This window comes from Entelurus aequoreus, linkage group LG04, assembly GCF_033978785.1.
Source record: "Entelurus aequoreus isolate RoL-2023_Sb linkage group LG04, RoL_Eaeq_v1.1, whole genome shotgun sequence".
In the NCBI taxonomy this organism is placed as follows: domain Eukaryota; kingdom Metazoa; phylum Chordata; class Actinopteri; order Syngnathiformes; family Syngnathidae; genus Entelurus; species Entelurus aequoreus.
In genome coordinates, this window is record NC_084734.1 from 30550933 (window position 1) to 30571319 (window position 20387).

Here is a 20387-nt window from a genome sequence, read left to right on the forward strand (position 1 = left end):
TTACAGTGGAATAAAGTTTGTACACACTTGATGTAGACGATCTTTGACTGAGGTTTTTAAGGATTCCAAAAAAAACAACCTGCAAATCACTCCTGTGTTATAGAAGACCTTAAGATGGTGCTAACATAATGCTTAATGTATGACTTGATTCATAACTGAGGGTAGAGTTTTAAGATAGTCGCAATATACAAAATAATAAGCTAAGTTGCATTGTCAAACAACAAGTGGAAATATGACATTTAAATGGCAGAGAGACGGAACAGCAAGCTAACATTTAGCGTGTAGCAGCGGTTAAAGTCGCCGGCTCATCTCCGCACCGCGGGGCTTTTTTTTTTTTTTTGGTCCAACGGCGGCTTAAAAACAACAAAAAAAGGGCAGAGCGTTGTGTGTGTGTGTTGGCGGGCGGGGGGGGGGAATTAACGTTAACGCGACCGCCCCCTTGCCCAACGGATCCTGCAACGGCTGGCTGGCTCCTTCGCCACAGTCATGTGATTGTAACGTAAAACCCCCTAAACCGGAAAACAACCGACGACCCTCTCCGCCGCCGCTACAAAGCTGCTGGGAGCCCGGAGAGGACGGACGGACGGTCGGCGCAGAGCGAGAGTCCTCCAGCCCGGTGACACACAGACGGTGGCGACGACGACTCAGACGGACGGCGAGTGCTAAAAGGTACGACCGAGAAGTCGCGAAAATGCAACATTTGACTCCCAATTAGCGTTATTTTCATACGTTGGCTTGTTTGTCGCACGGGGGAAGTTGTTAGTCTTTGCTAGCAAGCAGCCCCATCCCCCTCGGTGCGTGCGCGCGCTCGCCGGCCCGCGTGCGCGCAAAGCACGTCAGTTTCTGGTGCGAGCCACTTTAGGTCAACATTGTGTCGAATCTGCTGTTTCTGTTCTCAATTCTCATTCGCCCTTGAAAAAAAAAATGTTTACTTCGCCCAAGTGCTGCCCACATATGCACGCAGTTGTGTTTGTGACTTTTGAAATGTGGGAAAAAAGCTTAGTGTTTTTTTTAAAAGTGGGAATAACTTATTTATACTACGGAAGTGGCTGCTCCACGTGTCTGTCTGCCTCCCAGCAGGGGCGGTGCTACATCGCCTGCAAACAAGCTACTATTGAAAGCCCTGCCTAAACAGTTAGTCCCATTTCTGCTTTCACTGCACTTTTTGTTTTAAAATTAGAGTTATAACTAAAACATACATTTAATTTAAACCTATCTAATTTCGTGCTATTCAGTGCTTTTTAAAATATTTTTTTAAGATTCCTCCCATTATTTTCTCATTCATTCAAACAATCCACATGGTCTGTGCAAATTTCCGAATTGGATTGAAAATATGTCCTAAATTCCAATCCAATTTGAATTGAATTTTGATTGAGGTTGAAAAAAGGAAGTGGAATTGCAGTTCCAATTGATAATTTTAGTGCAGTGGTGTCCAAAGAGTGGCCCAGGGCCACAAATGGCCCGCGGCTCTTTTTTTTTTTGGCCTGTGACACATTCTTCAGACAAAATAAACACGATTAGAAAATAACATGCAAAAAACAGAAAAAAAAATGGGAACTGACAACTAAAATGGCCTGTTTATGGTCTTTGATGATTGTTGCGCATCCTGTAATGAAAAATATGTAAACATTTCTTGCAAGATATGGTAAATTAAGCCTTCAAAAAGCCCTCAAAATAAGTTTTACTTGTCTGAACAATACTATCATTTGTAAAGAAGAACAATAAATTCAACATTTCCAGCGGGTTAGATTACATATCACACTATTTAGGGCCTGAGCAGCAAGGCAAAGCGCTGCAAAAGCCCTATTGACATTGCTGTTTTTTATTACCAAATTATTATTCTATACATTTTATTACATTTTTGATTCCGATTACACAAATATAGGCCTTGAGTCATACCAAAGACTATAAAAATGAGACCCATTACCTCCCTGCTTGGCACTCAGCATCAAGGGTTGGAATTGGGGGTTAAATCACCAAAAATGATTCCCATGCTGCTCACTGCTCCCCTCACCTCCCAGGGGGCGATCAAGGGTGATGGGTCAAATGCAAAGAATAGTTTCGCCAGACCTAGTGTGTCTGACAATCATGGGTTCTTTAACTTTAACTTTAATGTGGATGTTTTGCTTTGGTAGTTTAGCATATTGAATTTGACTGATCTGCATTGTATTGATTTTAGTTTCTGTAATGTACAAAATGTATCAAAGTGGCCACCACATCCTTCAATTTTTCTGTATGTGGCCCTGGCTGGGAAGAGTTTGGGCCCCCCCTATCTTAGTGCATTCCAGAATCAATCAATCAATCAAAGTTTATTTATATAGCCCTAATTCACAAGTGTCTCAAAGGGCTGCACAAGCCACAACGACATCCTCGTCAGGGGAAAAAAAAACTCAACCCAATGGGATACAATGAGAAACCTTTGAGGGGATCTAGTTAATAGTGTGAGAGTCCAGTTCATAGTGGGGCCAGCAGGAGATCATCTTGAGTGGAGACAAGTCAGCATCACAGAGACATCCCCAACTGATAAACAGATGAGTGGTCCACCCCGGGTCCCGACTTTGAACAGCTAGCGCGTCATCTGTGGTCACCTAGTGACCTCTCCACGCAGGTGAGGGGGGCAGAGCAGAAAAGAGACAGATCAACTGGTCTAAAAGGGGGGTCTATTTAAAGGCTGGAGTATACAAATGAGTTTTAAGGTGGGACTTAAATGCTCCTAGGGACGGCGTGGCGAAGTTGGTAGAGTGGCTGTGCCAGCAATCGGAGTGTTGCTGGTTACTGGGGTTCAATTCCCACCTTCTACCTTCCTAGTCACGTCCGTTGTGTCCTTGGGCAAGACACTTCACCCTTTGCCTCTGATGGCTGCCGGTTAGCGCCTTGCATGGCAGCTCCAGCCATCATTGTGTGAATGTGTGTGTGAATTGGTAAATGTGGAAATACTGTCAAAGCGCTTTGAGTACCTTGAAGGTAGAAAAGCGCTATACAAGTATAACCCATTTATAATTTATTTACTGAGGTAGCATCTCTAACTGTTACCCCCGGCAGGGCATTCCAGAGTAACGGAGCCCGAATAGAAAACGCTTTATAGCCCGCAGACTATTTTTGGGCTCTGGGAATCACTAATAAGCCGGAGTTCTTTGAACGCAGATTTCTTGAACCATGCTTCACATTCCATACACGACTGTTTAAGACAAAAACGTGACAAATTATTCCTGTTACTTGGCCATCATTTAATTCCGCTTTCTGTAAATCCAATTAAAATAACTGAATTGAAATTTAGAATGAGTAGTTTTGCACAAGCCTGCAATAACGGGCTATTCCCCTCTGGAATTTGTAACTCTGACAAAAGAAGTAGAGCAAAAGCAAATGTCCACTGCCTCTCTGGAGGATAAATAATACAACTGAAGTTGAACAAAGTCCCGACCATTTAGACATTTCATTCTACGTGCATTAGCAGACAAACCAGAGTTTAAGCATAAAAGCCAAAGAGTTAAGTTAATCAAGTCTATGCTTAAACATCCTCTCTCAGACTAATAAAGACTTGTTGAGTTCATTTTAAAGACTTAACAGGACAGATAAATGGATTATTTGTATCAAACTAAACAGATGGAGTGTTTTACTATGCACTATAAAGGCAACACTTTTATAAACTGATGAATTATTCAAGCTGGGCTATATTTGTTTCAAAGTATTGAAATCAAACGGATGAGGGACTATTTTTGACGCTTAGCTAAAATCATCTGCTTCCTGCTAGGATCATTGGGGTATTCAGTGACAGGAATGTTGAGTTTTGTTCAGTTAAAAAAGAGGATACACACATAAAGCAGATAGGTCATCCAGGAAATATACCAAGGTAGATTATTTCTATTTGGTCATTTATAATTTGCATACGGATTAATTGTAGTGTTTCACACAGCTGACTTTCATTGTGTGATCAATTCCCACAACATCCTATTTACAATCTCCAGGCAAAAAAAACACATTTATTGCTAAGTGGGTCTTTCTTTCTTTAACGGGGTAGAGGAGACGCGAGGACCGGACGCCGGGTGTGCGACCATCTGCTCCAGGCAGATGGCAAGATGGGCCGCCGGTTTATAAGGTGCAGTTAATGCTGCGTACAGACAATATTGTCAAAACAATCTCTGTTCACTTGGAAACCCGGCAAAAACAAGCTGAAGACACTGCGATATGCATGCCACGCCAGTAGTTGGCGATAGAGACACTATTTGCAGAAGCTACCTGGTTACATGTTTTTATCGTGGGATATTGCTGCTCCAGTGTAGTAAACAGCACCATTGTTGTTAAGTAGAAACTAGTGTTGTCCTGATACCAATATTTTGGTACCGGTACCAAAATTATTTTGATACTTTTCAGTACTTTTCTAAATAAAGGGGACCACAAAAAATTGCATTATTGGCTTTATTTTAACAAAAAATCTTACGGTACATTAAACATATTATTGCAAGTTTGTCCTTAAATAAAATAGTGAACATACAAGACAACTTATCTTTTAGTAGTAAGTTAGCAAACAAAGGTTCCTAATTTAGCTGCTGACGTATGCAGTAACATATTGTGTCATTTATCATTCTATTATTTTGTCAAAATTATTAGGAAGAAGTGGTAGAAAATGAATTATTAATCTACTTGTTCATTTAATGTTAATATCTGCTTACTTTCTCTTTTAAAGTGTGCTATCTACACTTCTGTTAAAATGTAGTAATCATTTATTCTTTTGTTGTTTGATACTTTACATTAGTTTTGGATGATACCGCAAATTTGGGTATCAATCCGATACCAAGTAGTTACAGGATCATACATTGATCATATTCAAAGTCCTTATGTGTCCAGGGACATATTTCCTGAGTTTATAAACATAATATACATTTTTTTTAAACTAAAGATGTTGTGATGTCAAAAAATATCGACGTAATCATAGTAGTATCGACTAGATACACCACTGTACTTGGTATCATTACAGTGGATGTTAGGTGTGGATCCACCAATGGCGTTTGTTTACATTTTGACGCTGGTAAACCACGGTGTGTAGTGAAGCATGTTTAGCTATTTCTTGTCCTGCAGGGATGATACTTTACTTTACTTTATTTGTCGCCATGGAGGCGAGGATTAGTGACTTAGAAGTGGCGGACCGGTACTTTTCAGAGGCGGTATAGTACCGAATATGATTCATTAGTATCGCGGTACTATACTAACACCGGTATACCGTACAACCCTAGTAGAAACATACTTTACGTGCATGTTAGGGCTGTGAATCTTTGGGCACCGCACAATTCAGAATCAATTCTCGATTCAAAATCCATACTTTTTAATAACGTTTGGTGCATCTCCATAATAAACTACATTCCTCCATAAAATAGATGAACAGCTGTGATACATTTCTATATTACTTAAAAGAAAACTGGTTTTGTTTAATAAAATTCTACCCGAACATTTAATAAAGTCAAATATAAATAAGGTAACAATAGAAGTATCTAACTTTTCTCTTTTCCAAAGTAAATCTTTACAGCAGATATGGGCATCTACATCAACAATATGATTTGCCTGAGTGACTGGACAGGACAGGATTTTTAAAAACAATCGATTTTTGATTATTATTTTTTTAATCGATTAAGAATCGTTGCAAATATAAATCGCGATTCATTCGAAAATCTTTTTTTTTTTTTTAACACCCCTAGTGCATGTGATATATTTTAACAGCGTTGTGTAAATGCCCCTGTGGTAAACACGGCCTTTCCTGTAACTACACCCACACCTGTGGCAGTGCAGTACTTATCCTGTAGTGGGGGTGCTCAGCTCCACACTGACGGTTACACTAAGTAAATGAACCGACAAGCTTCCGTCATGCTTTGCCTTCTTCCCGGAGAAGGTCTTCCCCATGGGTGGAAAGGAGGAATGTGTGCCGACACCCATCACCCCGATCATGTGACGGCCCCAAGCCTTCCCGGTCCTCCAGGGACCTCTCGGGTTGACGCCGCCCGTTCCAATAGGTCAGCGGGACGCGTCAAGCTCTGACATGTCCGGTGCATAAGACTTGAGAGGAAGAAAGTCAAGCGTGTGAAAGCCTGCTTGATGTAAAAATCGACATTTCTCACCGAATACGTACCCCATGATAATAGATTAAAGGTGACTTGGCCAAAATTGAGCCTTCATGATGAAATTTAGAGTTTATTTTAGCAAATCGTACCATTTTGTGTCTGTTGCTTGAATGCTAATGAACTGTTTGTCCTACAGTTTGTGTCTCCAATAGGAAATTAACGATATTATGATAAACTTCTACATGTTTACTACATGTGCTTTGTGGACTTGGAGAAGGCATTCGACCGTGTCCCTCGGGAAGTCCTGTGGGGAGTGCTTAGAGAGTATGGGGTATCGGACTGTCTGATTGTGGCGGTCCGCTCCCTGTACGATCAGTGTCAGAGCTTGGTCCGCATTGCCAGCAGTAAGTCGGACACGTTTCCAGTGAGGGTTGGACTCCGCCAAGGTTGCCCTTTGTCACCGATTCTGTTCATAACTTTTACGGACAGAATTTCTAGGCGCAGTCAAGGTGTTGAGGGGCTCTGGTTTGGTGGCTGCAGGATTAGGTCTCTGCTTTTTTCAGATGATGTGGTCCTGATGGCTTCATCTGGCCAGGATCTTCAGCTCTCACTGGATCGGTTCGCAGCTGAGTGTGAAGCGACTGGGATGAGAATCAGCACCTCCAAGTCCGAGTCCATGGTTATCGCCCGGAAAAGGGTGGAGTGCCATCTCCGGGTTCTGGAGGAGACCCTGCCCCATGTGGAGGAGTTCAAGTACCTCGAGTCTTGTTCACGAGTGAGGGAAGAGTGGATCGTGAGATCGACAGGCATCAGTGCGGCGTCTTCAGTAATGCGGACGCTGTATTGATCCTTTGTGGTGAAGAAGGAGCTGAGCCGGAAGGCAAAACTCTCAATTTACCGGTCGATCTACGTTCCCATCCTCACCTATGGTCATGAGCTTTGGGTTATGACCGAAAGGACAAGATCACGGGTACAAGCGGCCGAAACGAGTTTCCTCCGCCGGGTGGCGGGGCTCTCCCTTAGAGATAGGGTGAGAAGCTCTGCCATCCGGGGGGGGGGGGCTCAAAGTAAAGCCGCTGCTCCTCCACTTTGAGAGGAGCCAGATGAGGTGGTTCGGGCATCTGGTCAGGATGCCACCCGAACGCCTCCCTAGGGAGGTGTTTAGGGCACGTCCGACCAGTAGGAGGCCACGGGGAAGACCCAAGACACGTTGGGAAGACTATGTCTCCCGGCTGGCCTGGGAACGCCTCGGGATCCCCCGGGAAGAGCTGGACGAAGTGGCTGGGGAGAGGGAAGTCTGGGCTTCCCTGCTTAGGCTACTGCCCCTGCGACCCGACCTTGGATAAGCGGAAGAAGATGGATGGATGATAAACTTCGGTAAACCTCCTAACAATTAGTTTTACCGTTTTTAATTAAAATGATTGTAAAATCATGATTGATAACCTTCTGATAAACTCACAGGATGCTTGCTCGTTTACTGGAGAAGCAAGGTAGGGCTTGCTTGCCCTAGCTAACATGAATACAAGACACATTAACGTCTTTCCCTGTTAAAGGGGGTCATGTTGGGATTTATTTTTTTATATTTAAAGGACACCTATTACGCAAAACCCGTCTTTTCTTACCCATTGGTACCTGTTTTTGTGTATTTTGGATCTGCATAAGGCCCGCAATTTTGAAATCAAACCATGGAGGCATTGCCTTGATCGGTGGTCAGCTCTCTTTAATATGTGAAGTGAAGTGAATTATATTTATATAGCGCTTTTTCTCTAGTGACTCAAAGCGCTTTACATAGTAAAACCCAATATCTAAGTTACATTTAAACCAGTGTGGGTGGTACTGGGAGCAGGTGGGTAAAGTGTCTTGCCCAAGGACACAACGGCAGTGACTAGGATGGCGGAAGCGGGGATCGAACCTGCAACCCTCAAGTTGATGGCACGGCCACTCTACCAACCGAGTTATGGAGCTTTTTCAAAAATGGAAAAAGATGGTGGAAAAATATATTTTGTTGTTTTAATAATGTTTCTGCAGGAGGACAAACAAGACACAAACCTTCCTAATTATTAGAAAGCCCACTGTTTAATGTTTGTGTTTATGCTTCACTGATGACAGTATTTGGCCAGCGCCGTTGTGTCCTACTAATTTTGGCGGTCCTTGAACTCACCGTAGTTGGTTTACATGTACAACTTTCTCCGACGCTGCCACAGAAAGACGTGTTTTATGCCAATCCTTCTTTGTCTCATTTTGTCCACCAAATGTTTTATGCTGTGCGTGAATGCACAAAGGTGTGCTTTGTTGATGTTGTTGACTTGCGTGGAGTGCTAATAATCAATGCTAACATGCTATTTAGGCTAGCTGTGTGTACATATTGCATCATTATGCCTCGTTTGTAGGTATATATGAGTTCATTTAATTTCCTTTACTTATTGGGGCGGCATAGCTGGGTTGGTAGAGTGGCCGTGTCAGCAACTTGAGGGTTCCAGGTTCTATTCCCGCTTCCGCCATTCTAGTCACTTCCGTTGTGTCCTTGGGCAAGACACTTTACCCACCTGCTCCCAGTGCCACCCACACTGGTTGAAATTTAACTTAGATATTGAGTTTCACTATGTAAAGCGCTTTGAGTCACTAGAGAAAAGCGCTATATAAATATAATTCACTTATGTCCTTTGTGTTTTTAATTTATATTTGCATTGCTCATGACACATTATCTGTATGTAATATTGGCTACATTTCTGATTGTGTGCCATGTTGTTCCAGACCACAGCAAACGTTACCCAGCTGGCAAAGATTGTATAAAATCCATTAGAAGAAGACAGCCTGTCCTTTCCTTTAACTTGGACACACACATCTATACCTTTGGCAGTTTTAAGACTGTAATTTCCAGGAGTTATCTAACCCTCTGAGACACTTACTTAAAGTGTTGCCTTCATTATAGCACTTACATAAGGCTTTTAACTTTTTGCGGCTCCAGACAGATTTGTTTTTTGTATTTTTGGTTAAATATGGCTCTTTCAACATGTTGGATAGAGACCCCTGGCTTAGATATTTATTAATAATCCTGCCTTCCTTCATACTTCCTCCAAATGAGCTGTTAAGAATTTGCCTAATTCGTGACATTTTTGTCATTGGATATCTCCATATATGGTACCCAAAGTGCTTTGTATGAGTCCGCCATTGTAGTCCTACATTGTAGTCAATAAGTGCCTTCTTTTTTCCCCTCTATCCTCTTGTTGTAGGGCACACTGGCTTGTACATGCACATGCATCCTCTGCTGTTGCCATTGCTAATACAAAGTAGTGTATAGTTCTCACTTATATCTGTCAGTAGACTCCATATGGAAGCGCTAAAAACTACAATATGTCTAGCAGGGTCAAGACGCAGTCGAAGTGGAGGCACGTAAATAAGACCGCCTACGAAACGGCACATTCTGAAGAGGCGTTAAAAAGCGGCTTGATGATGGTGTTGATATGGAGTCCACTGACAAGTTACAACTATACGCTACTTTGTATTAGCAATGGCAACAGCGGAGGATGCATGTGCATGTACGAGCCAGTCTACTCTACAACAAGAGCATAGAGAACAAATGGAGTTTCTTGACTACAACAGCGGACTCGTGCAAAGCTTTTCGGGTAAATCTCTACCATATATGGAGATATCTGCTTCCGTCACACTTGGCAAATGCGGCACAAATTGGGCAAATTCCAAACGGCTCGATTGTCGGAAGTATGAAGGAAGGCAAGATTGTTTTATAAACATCTTGGCAATGCCTCCATGGTTTGCTTTCAAACTTTTGGGACTTATGCAGATCCCAAATACACAAAAGAGGTACCAATAGGTAAGAATAGTTAATTTTGCATGACATACCCCAATCTAAACTGGTATAAACAAATCGATCTATTAAATGACAACAGGAAGTGAACTGGTGTGATGTCACATAAACCGGAAGTAAAACATTTTCTTTACCATTAAAAACATTAGGAAGAAGATAAACCTATTCAAACATTCAAGTACAATTCATATGGATCTTAAGAAGCAAGAACAATATTTAATATTTCTTCTGCCAAAAAAGTTTGTTTTCGAATAGACTTAGTTAAAAGATTTCAGTGTGTGTAAAAGTTATTTTTGAGCACACTCAACAATACCACGATAATGAGGACCATGATCATTTTTGTCACAATAATCATGATAGGAAATGATCATATTGTTGCAGTTTTACTCTCCAAGAAGCAGTATTGTGTGCTTTTATCCGCTTTTCACATATACACTCTTAACTCTACACTTGTCCCAACATTATAGATGCCATATATCACATACAAGAATGTAACATTAAGGAGTGGGAAGGAGGACACACATGTTAGCAACACTAGCATAGCTATGTGAGCTACGTTACAGTCAATGGCAGCATCATTAAGTTAAGTTAAAGTTAAAGTACAAATGATAGTCACACACAAACACGAGGTGTGGCGAAATTATTCTCTGCATTTGACCCATCACCCTTGATCACCTCCTGGGAGGTGAGGGGAGCAGTGAGCAGCATCATGCTTGGTTAGCCTATTTGCAAAGGTAAACAACATCATGGAGCTGACTGACTGACAGTTGGCAGCGCTTCGACCTTTATTTTAAGATGTGTAGCTGTAACTAAGCCTGGGGAAGTGTTTAAAGCCTACAATCAAAAAAAACGAGCATTTCAACGCCTCTTCTCTCTAAAGTGGAGCAAACAAGTCAGGGAGATGATTTTTTTTTTTTTTCATGTTGGCGGTTATAAACAGTAAGAACATCAGTTGACGACAAGCACATGGTCTTTGTCAAGTAATTCTAATTAGTGAAGGGCTTTTAGTCTTCAGCTCTTGTGAGCCACGGTTCTCTGCGGTAGTAACAACCTCCGGTCTTGTCACAGACAGGAAACTGATGTGTGTGTGTGTGCGTGTGTGTGTGTGTGTGTAGGTTGAAGAATGGAGTTGGCCAACCACGGTCTTATCCTGCTGCAGCAGCTCAACGCTCAGAGGGAGTTCGGCTTCCTGTGCGACTGCACGGTGGCTATAGGAGACGTCTTCTTTAAAGCCCACAAAGCCGTGCTGGCTGCCTTCTCCAACTACTTCAGAATGCTCTTCATTCACCAGGACAGGTACAGCAGGCACAGACCCACAATGGGGACAAGCGGGGTTTTTAGCAAGCAACCACGCTTAGCAGACTAGTTAATGCTAAATCAGCAGCGCCTCTGCTGCTTGCAGCCAAGTAGTGTATTATTATTAGAGATGTCCGATATTATCGGCCTGCCGATATTATCGGCCGATAAATGCTTTCAAATGTAATATCGGAAATTATCAGTATCTGTTTTTTTTATTATCGGTATCGGTTTTTTATTATTATTTTTAATTATTTTTTATTTATTTATTAAATCAACATAAAAAACACAAGATACACTTACAATTAGTGCACCAACCCAAAATATCTCCCTCCCCCATTTACACTCATTCACACTCATTCACACAAAAGGGTTGTTTCTTTCTGTTATTAATATTCTGGTTCCTACATTATATATATTATATACATTATTATATTATACCAAATACAGTATCAATATAGTCTGCAAGGGATACAGTCCGTAAGCACACATGATTGTGCGTGCTGCTGGTCCACTAATAGTACTAACCTTTAACAGTTAATTTTACTCATTTTCATTAATTACTAGTTTCTATGTAACTGTTTTTATATTGTTTTACTTTCTTTTTTATTCAAGAAAATGTTTTTAATTTATTTATCTTATTTTATTTTATTTTATTTTTTAAAAAGGACCTTATCTTCACCATACCTGGTTTTCCAAATTAGGTATAATAATGTGTTAATTCCACGACTGTATATATCGGTATCGGTTGATATCGGTATCGGTAATTAAGTGTTGAACAATATCGGAATATCGGATATCGGCAAAAAAGCCATTATCGGACATCCCTAATTATTATTACTAATTATTATTAATATAAGTAATATAAATATTACTTTTACTTTGAATGGGCGCTTGCAATGTAAGCAGCCCATATTATTATTATTATTATTTTTATTACTATTACTTCTATACACCATTAATCAATAATCAAAGCAAAGTCCTATCTTTGTTTACGTCCCTCTGCAGACCGTCATTATAATACCTCCTTTCTTAGCTAACTATGCTACACACTCTCATGTGATTATTCTACTTTTCAACCGCTGCACACACAAGAGTGAACGTATTTTAAAACATGCACCTTTACCGCGCTATTATTATTCTGACAAATACACCAAATGTCGATGCTTTTATGAAACACGACATCGAAAGTGCGCAAAGCTCAACGCACTCTACTAAACAGCCACTGTAGCCTGATGGCATTTGCTCATTCACCACCAGATTTGGTCCACCTCCAGAGCAGGGGATGCCCAAAGTATACATATTCATACTGACCTCTGTCAAGGCTACGCTGTAAAAAGTCTGTAGATCATATCTGGGCAAATGCATGCCCAGATCAATTCAATCTAACCCGCCGGACATTCCCAAATAATTTTTTTAGCTCTTTAAGATGGAAACTGTAGCTGCCATTATGATGTGCAGTGATGTTTTCAAATGACCGTAAGTCTTGAACTATACAAAGTATTTCAAGGGTTGGAATCTGTGCTTAAAGCTATACTTGTTACTATGGTAATCTTATTAATTACTATGGTAATCTAATTAGTTACTATGGTAATCTAAGTCACAGCAGCTTAGACGAGGCACCAAGCAGTGTGGGTGGGGAGCGTTTCCACAGAGTGTTTCCAGAGCGGCCAGCCTGAAATGTGGGTGTCAGGGACAGACGCGGAAGGAGATTTTTACAACAAAGTTCTAAAGCTTTGTGATATATCAGATATATGAGATTGTAGGTGGGATTTTTACCCTTCGCTTTCATATTTCGTTGTGTTTGTTGCATTTTTGTTGCATTTCGCTTGATTGTAAAATATGTCGATAGAGAGAGGGTGTGACGTTCATATGTTGTCAATATTCATAGTTAATATTGTAAATCCCACATTCTTTATTTTCATGTACATTCTGGGTGTCTCATTCAGTAAAAAAAATTTAAATTCTAATTCCGTTTTTTTAAAGTGATCTGTCATAACGTTTTTAGCATTCAATCAGACATTATTGTGAGGTTTTTTACTAGTGTTTCTAAAAATAGATATTCCGGCCCCCAGACACATTTTCTTCTCTAAATTTGGCCCCCCGAGGTAAAATAATTGCCCAGGCCTGCTGTAGATTTTACTGTAAAAACCTGGCAGCTCAGCCACTGGAAATATACTTTAAAATCATCAGTGCTACCATTTTTCCATTTACAGTTCTCTGTAAAAACACGGAACATAGATTTTAAGGTTAAAAAAAGTGGCAGCACAGAATTTGGTGGTAAAAATAACTGTTGTACTGTTTTTCAATTTATTTATTTTCTTTAAAACACTGGTAGCTCAGTCGCCAAAATTTACCGTAATAATAACACTGGTACTGTTTTTCAGTTTACAGTAATGTGCTATTAAAACGGGGAACATAGATCTTACAGGGGGGAAAAAAATGGGCAACTCAGTCACCAGAAGTTTTGCAGAAAACAACAATATTATATAGTTTTTAAATTTACAATAGTTTGGTGTAAAAACAGTACATTTGGGACGGCGTGGCGAAGTTGGTAGAGTGGCCGTGCCAGCAATCGGAAGGTTGCTGGTTACTGGGGTTCAATCCCCACCTTCTACCATCCTAGTCACGTCCGTTGTGTCCTTGGGCAAGACACTTCACCCTTGCTCCTGATGGCTGCTGGTTAGCGCCTTGCATGGCAGCTCCTGCCATCAGTGTGTGAAAGTGTGTGTGAATGGGTGAATGTGGAAATACTGTCAAAGCGCTTTGAATACCTTGAAGGTAGAAAAGCGCTATACAAGTATAACCCATTTATCATTTATCATTTACATTTTACGGTAAAACTCTGGTGACTGAGTTGGTAGTTTTTTTACCATAAAATCTATAGATCTTTTTTTTTACAGCCTATATTTTATATAATAATATAATATAAAAGTATGTTGTATACTGTTACTGGGGCGGTGTGGCGCGGTTGGGAGAGTGGCCGTGCTAGCAACCTGAGGGTTCCTGGTTCGATCCCCACCTTCTACCAACCTCTTGCGTCCGATGTGTCCTTGAGCAAGACACTTCAGCCTTGCTCCTGATGGGTCATGGTTAGGGCCTTGCCATCAGTGTGTGAATGGGTGAATGTGGAAATAGTGTCAAAGCGCTTTGAGTACCTTGAAGGTAGAAAAGCGCTATACAAGTATAACCCATTTACTGTATATATAATATGTAAATATTACATATTTTATATTGCTACTATGGTACATTTTTTGTCTACTTTATACCTTTTGTTTTCGCCCTCTTTTTCTGCCCTTGTGTGGATTATCCTTTCCATCCTTACTCTTTCCATCCTTTGTAACTGAGCTACTGTGTGGAACAATTTCCCTTGTGGATCAATAAAGTTTGTCTAAGTCTAACTCTAAGTCTAAAACTACCGGTAGTTGCCATCTATTGAAGGTGACAATCTCTACTACCTTATATGGCGGTGTGAGGCTAATATCCTCACTTGTGCTGCTGTTGTATGGTAAAAAAAAATGGCTTTTTGGCACGTGGACATTTGGCACATTTTCATTTTGGCCCTTGGAGGCAAAACGTTTGGGCACTAATTGTCCGTAATTGATTGTGAAAGTAAATCTAATCATTGTGTTTTCCCAGTGATTGTGTGCGTCTGAAGGCGGCCGACATCCAGCCTGACATCTTCAGCTACCTGCTCAACCTGATGTACACTGGCAAGTTGGCGCCTCAGCTCATTGACCCCGCTCGCCTGGAGCAAGGCGTGCGCTTCCTGCACGCCTACCCTCTCCTGCAGGAGGCCAGCCAGTCGGCGTATTCCCACCCGGAGCAGAGCCTCAACCTCTCCACCTCCCTCTACGGCATCCAGATCGCCGACCAGCAGGCGGCGCTGTCGGCGGGGACACCGCTTTCTTCGCCGGTGGACATGGAGCAGCTCGCCACTGCCGCCGCGGCTCCGTCCAAGCCCTCACCTCCAAGAGCGGAGGCCTGCGCCAGCGGAGCTCCATTTTCCGCCGAGGAGGCGTCGGGTTTGGACTCGCTCGGCGCCGACGTGGCCTCCGCCAACGCCATCCTGCACGTGAAGCCCAGCATCATGAAGAGGAGCGCCTCCTTCAGGAAGCACTACTCCTGCCACCTGTGCAGGAGTCGCTTCAACCAGAGGAGCCTGCTGAGGGAGCACCTGCTGCAGCACACTCAGGTGCTGGCACACAGCTCAGGGGAGCTCAACAGCGCCCCCTCCCCTCTAATGAGTGCAGAGCAGACCATGCTGGAGGCCGGCAAGACCAGCACCTCGGTGGAGGTCATCAGCGACGGCGAGCAAATGCCGGCCTCGGGCAACAACTCAGACTCCCCTCGCGCTGAGGTGTCCACCTCCGGATGGGGGGTGGGCGGCTTAAACTCCCAGGCGGACACGCCGCCCCCGTCAGACATTGCGGACATCGACAACCTGGAGAGCGCCGACCTGGACCGCGAGCTGAAGCGGCGGAAATACGAGTGCTGCACGTGCGGCCGCAAGTTCATCCAGAAGAGCCACTGGCGCGAGCACATGTACATCCACACGGGCAAGCCCTTCAAGTGCAGCGCCTGCGGGAAGAGCTTTTGCCGCGCCAACCAGGCCGCGCGCCACGTGTGCCTCAATCAGGGCGCCGACGCCTACACGCTGGTGGACCGGCAGAGCATGGAACTGTGCGCGGCGGGCGACGACAGCAGCCAGATGGAGGCCATGTTCTTGGCGTCTTCCAAGCCCTACAAGTGTAACATCTGCGCCACCACCTTCTCCAGCCCCAACGAGGTCATCAAACACCTGTGCTTCACCCAGGGGGGCTTGGCAGGGCTCCAGGGCAACGCCACAGCAGGAATGCTGGCGCAGCACGAGGAGGTTTCCAAAGACGACGGATCAGATTTGTCCAACTCGGGCACGCCGCTCGACGCCATCAAGGTGGAGGACGTCCTGGTGGAGTAGCCACTTTTCTTAGCGTGACGTCAGCGATGGTTTGTTTGTCAGCCAACTTGAATCCAAAACGCCATCTTGTCTCATCTGTCTCACCTTGCTGGACTTCTACCCTGAAACAGGAAGTGAGAGGCTCCACTCTGAGATGTTGTTGTTGTCCAACTGAAACGCAAAGACATTGAAAAAGACAAAAGCCCGTGACAATCTTGCTGTCTTCCTTTTGACTTCAGCACCATTGTGTTTCTTTCTTTGTCGTTTGGTCAATACAAGCTGCACCTTTTTTATTTGTTGACCTTCATGGTGTTTGTTTTGGTCCGCCACTGGAAACAAGCACACTTACTTTTTACAATATCAAAGTTTGGTCCTTTTTTTTTGGAAAACTAAAACACAAGTTGGAGAATTACTTTTGTGCCATTTTCATTATTACCGGTAACTTTTTTTAATTTTAAAAAAATTTTTCAACTTGTTTTTGTAGTAAACTTGAATCCACTCCAAACGCCCCTAAATATTTTTTGGACTACTTTTTGATACATTGACAAATAACTTATTATTATTATTATTATTATTGTTATTATTATAAATGTAGCTTTTAAGTGTAGAATTGCATTATGGATGAGCAAGAAATTAACAAAAGTAGCCTTAACTTTATAACTATTTTGACAACAGCCCTGCTAGGAATAATCATTCAATATATTAAAGACACAATTCCTCATAGTTGTTTTCCAAAGAAAAGCATGCATCTCCAAATTAAGAAAAATATTTTTATCCAAAAAATACATTTTTTAAAATATATTTGTTTTCAAAATATTTGATTTTGCCCCAAAATGTGGAGAAACGTGCTTTTCATTGAACAATACATTTAATATGATGTCCTTTTTAGACTTTTTTTTTTCACACGAGCTAAATATGAGTTGTCCTTTTCGACTCTGATGCAGTTGAAGTTTGAATTTGTGTTAAAAAAAAAAAGGGCACACAGAAACATGTTGAAAAGCTGTGGTTGTGTTGTTGCAGTTCGACTGCTAGATGGCGCTGTTTGACTGTCAGCTAAGGTCCAGCACTCAAGAGCTTGTACGTCTTCAGCTCAGTGCGTGCGTGTGCGCCTGCGCGCTGAGACCTGTGGCTATCTCAGGAAGTTGAGAAGTTTGACACCGTCCTGTTTGTCCCTGCCCTTGTTTATGGAGACATTAGGACTAGTCCATCCCATAATACTTGAGTTCAAACATGATGTCCCGCCCCCTCAGTGACATCTACTGTGATCAATGTGCTCTCAGGAATGTGAGTCTTTTTATTTTCTCTATCAACTATTTTTTTTAATAAAGTGAAGAACGAACAAAATGTGTCTTATGATAAGTATGGTTCTTATTAGAAACCTTATTCTGACAATTAGAACACTTAATTTAGCCTGACTTATCCAAAACGGACATTTTGTTACATAACTATATTGAACACACATATAGATATATATACACACACACACACACACACACATATATTTTTATATATATATATATATATATATATATATATATATATATATATATATATATATATATATATATATATATATATATATATATATATATATATATATATATCATGGCATGAATTCAATTGCACTTTTCTGATAAGGTTTTGGTCAGGTACGTGGCAGAGGGGGTTGTTAATCAGTTTCAGCTGCATTGGTGTTGATGGAATTAACAACAGGTGCACTAGAGGGTCAACAACGAGATGGCCCCCAAAACAGGACTGGTTTTGCAGGTGGAGGCCATTTCAAGATCCTCCCTCTTGATCTTTTTTAACAGTTTTTCCACAAGTGTTGGCTTTAGCTAGAGTCATTATCACGACTGGGAGCATGAGGCGATTTCTTAACCCTCCTGAAGTTGCGCAGATTGTCCTACTCCTCCAGGATGGCACATCCATGCGTGCTGTTGCAAGAAGATGTGATGTGTCTCCCAGTACAATCTCCAGAGCTTGGAGGAGATTCCAGGAGACAGGCAGTTACTCTAGGAGAGCTGGACAGGGCCGTAGACGCTCCTCATCCCGTCAGCAGGACCGATATCTGCCGCTTTGTGCAAGGAGGAACAGGTTGAGCACTGCCCGAGCCCTACAGAATGACCTCCAGCAGGCTACTGGTGTGAATGTCTCTGCCCAAACAGTCAGAAACAGACTTCACGAGAGTGGCCTCAGGGCACGACGTCCTGTAGGGTGCCCTGTGCTCACTGCTCAGAACCGTGGAGCTCAATTAGCATTTGCCATAAAACACCAGAATTGGCAAGTCCGCCACTGGCGCCCTGTGCTTTTCACGGATGAGAGCAGGTTTACCCTGAGCACCTGTGATAGACGCGAAAGGGTCTGGAGAAGCCAAGGAGAACGCTATGCTGCCTGCAACATCATTCAGCATGACCCGTTCGGTGGTGGGTCAGTGATGGTCTGGGGAGGCATTTCCATGGAGGGACCAACAGACCTCTACAGGCTAGAGAACGGCAGTCTGACTGCCATTAGGTATCGGGATGAAATCCTTGCACCCATGGTCAGACCCTACGCTGGTACAGTAGGTCCTGGGTTCCTCCTGGTCCACGACAATGCCCGGCCTCATGTGGCAAGAGTATGCAGACAGTATCTGGAGGATGAAGGAATTGACACAATTGAATGGCCCTCACGATCACCTGATCTAAACCCGATAGAACACCTCTGGGACATAATGTTTCGCTCCATCAGACGCCGCCAGGTTGCTCCTCAGACTTTACAGGAGCTCACTGATGCCCTTAGACAGATCTGGGAGGACATCCTACAAGACACCATCTGTCGTCTCATTAGGGAATGCCGCGACCTTGTCAAGCATGCATACAAGCACGTGGGGGCCACACGAGATATTGAAAATAATTTTGAGTTGCAGAAATTGAATTTAGGCAAAATGGACGAGCCTGCCACATCATTTTTTCACTTTGATTTTTGGGGTGTCTACATACTAAGCCCTCTGTAGGCTGAAAACTTTTATTTCCATCAAAAGATGTGGCATCCTTTTGTTCCTGAGACATTAAACTGTCCATATCAGTATAGATATCCCACTTTTTTTTTCCACCATTTAAATCTGATGTGTTTTCAAAGTATTCCTTTAATTTTTTTGAGCTGTATATATATATACATATATATATACATATATATATATATATATATATATATATATATATATATATATATATATATATATATATATATATATATATAAATATATGTATGTATATATATATATAAATATATGTATGTATATGTATGTATGTATGTATGTGTGTATATATGTATATATATATATATTTAATGAATGTATGTATATATATATATATATATATATATATATATATATATATATATATATATATATATATATATATATATATATATATATATATATATATATATATATATATATTATATAGTATCAGTCTACCCCAGGGCAGCTGTGGCTACAAATTTAGCTTACCACCACCAGGTGTGAATGAATGATGGGTTCCCACTTCTCTGTGAGCGCTTTGAGTATCTAATAATAGAAAAGCGCGATATAAAATCTAATTCATTATTATTATATATATATACAGTATATATATATATATATATATATATATATATATATGTATGTATATGTGTGTATGTATGTATATATGTATGTATGTATATATATATATATATATATATATATATATATATGTACAGTTGCACATGTATACATGTTTTCCAGTTGGAAGTGTTTAATACTTTGTCCAAATTAGTAATGCTGTTTTTACTTCGATTGTTCTTTGGTTTTATTAAACCTTTAATTTTTATTTTATCCAAATGAATGTGTATGGATCCCCCAAAAATCATTTTCGTAATTAATAGGATTCAAATTAGGTTGATTTTTTTTCACTTTTTACCCGCACCTTTTACTTTTATCCAATCATTTTGGTAGATTTTCTTTCATAAAAATGGGTAAGCACATTTTCATTTTATTAAAAAAAAAAAAAAAAAAAGTTTTTTTTTTAATTTTATCTTTGCATTTTTATGATTACATTTTTAAAAAAAAAACATATTTCTACTTTTATCACTGCATTGTATTATGATTAACAAAAACAAACGTCAAGGGTTTCTGCATTTTAAAGAAAATACATGTATTGTAGAAACTTACCTTGTATGGTGCCCAGTGGGATACATTGGTGGTTGTCTACAATTTGGTGTGCCTAATATCATGTCCATCAGGAATGAAAACGAAAGCAGACACTTCATTGTTTCC

At 41.3% G+C, this 20387-nt stretch overlaps 1 protein-coding gene across 1 annotated transcript; it reads left to right on the top strand.

The window, feature by feature from the left end:
* The first annotated feature begins 330 nt into the window (after positions 1-330).
* Positions 331-17449, top strand: zbtb2b (zinc finger and BTB domain containing 2b). The gene is made up of 3 exons (XM_062044583.1): positions 331-669; positions 10992-11172; positions 14812-17449. The coding sequence occupies exons 2-3, from the start codon at positions 11000-11002 to the stop codon at positions 16130-16132; spliced, it is 1494 nt and encodes a 497-aa protein (XP_061900567.1). The 5' UTR covers positions 331-669; positions 10992-10999; the 3' UTR covers positions 16133-17449.
* The last annotated feature ends 2938 nt before the right edge of the window (positions 17450-20387 follow it).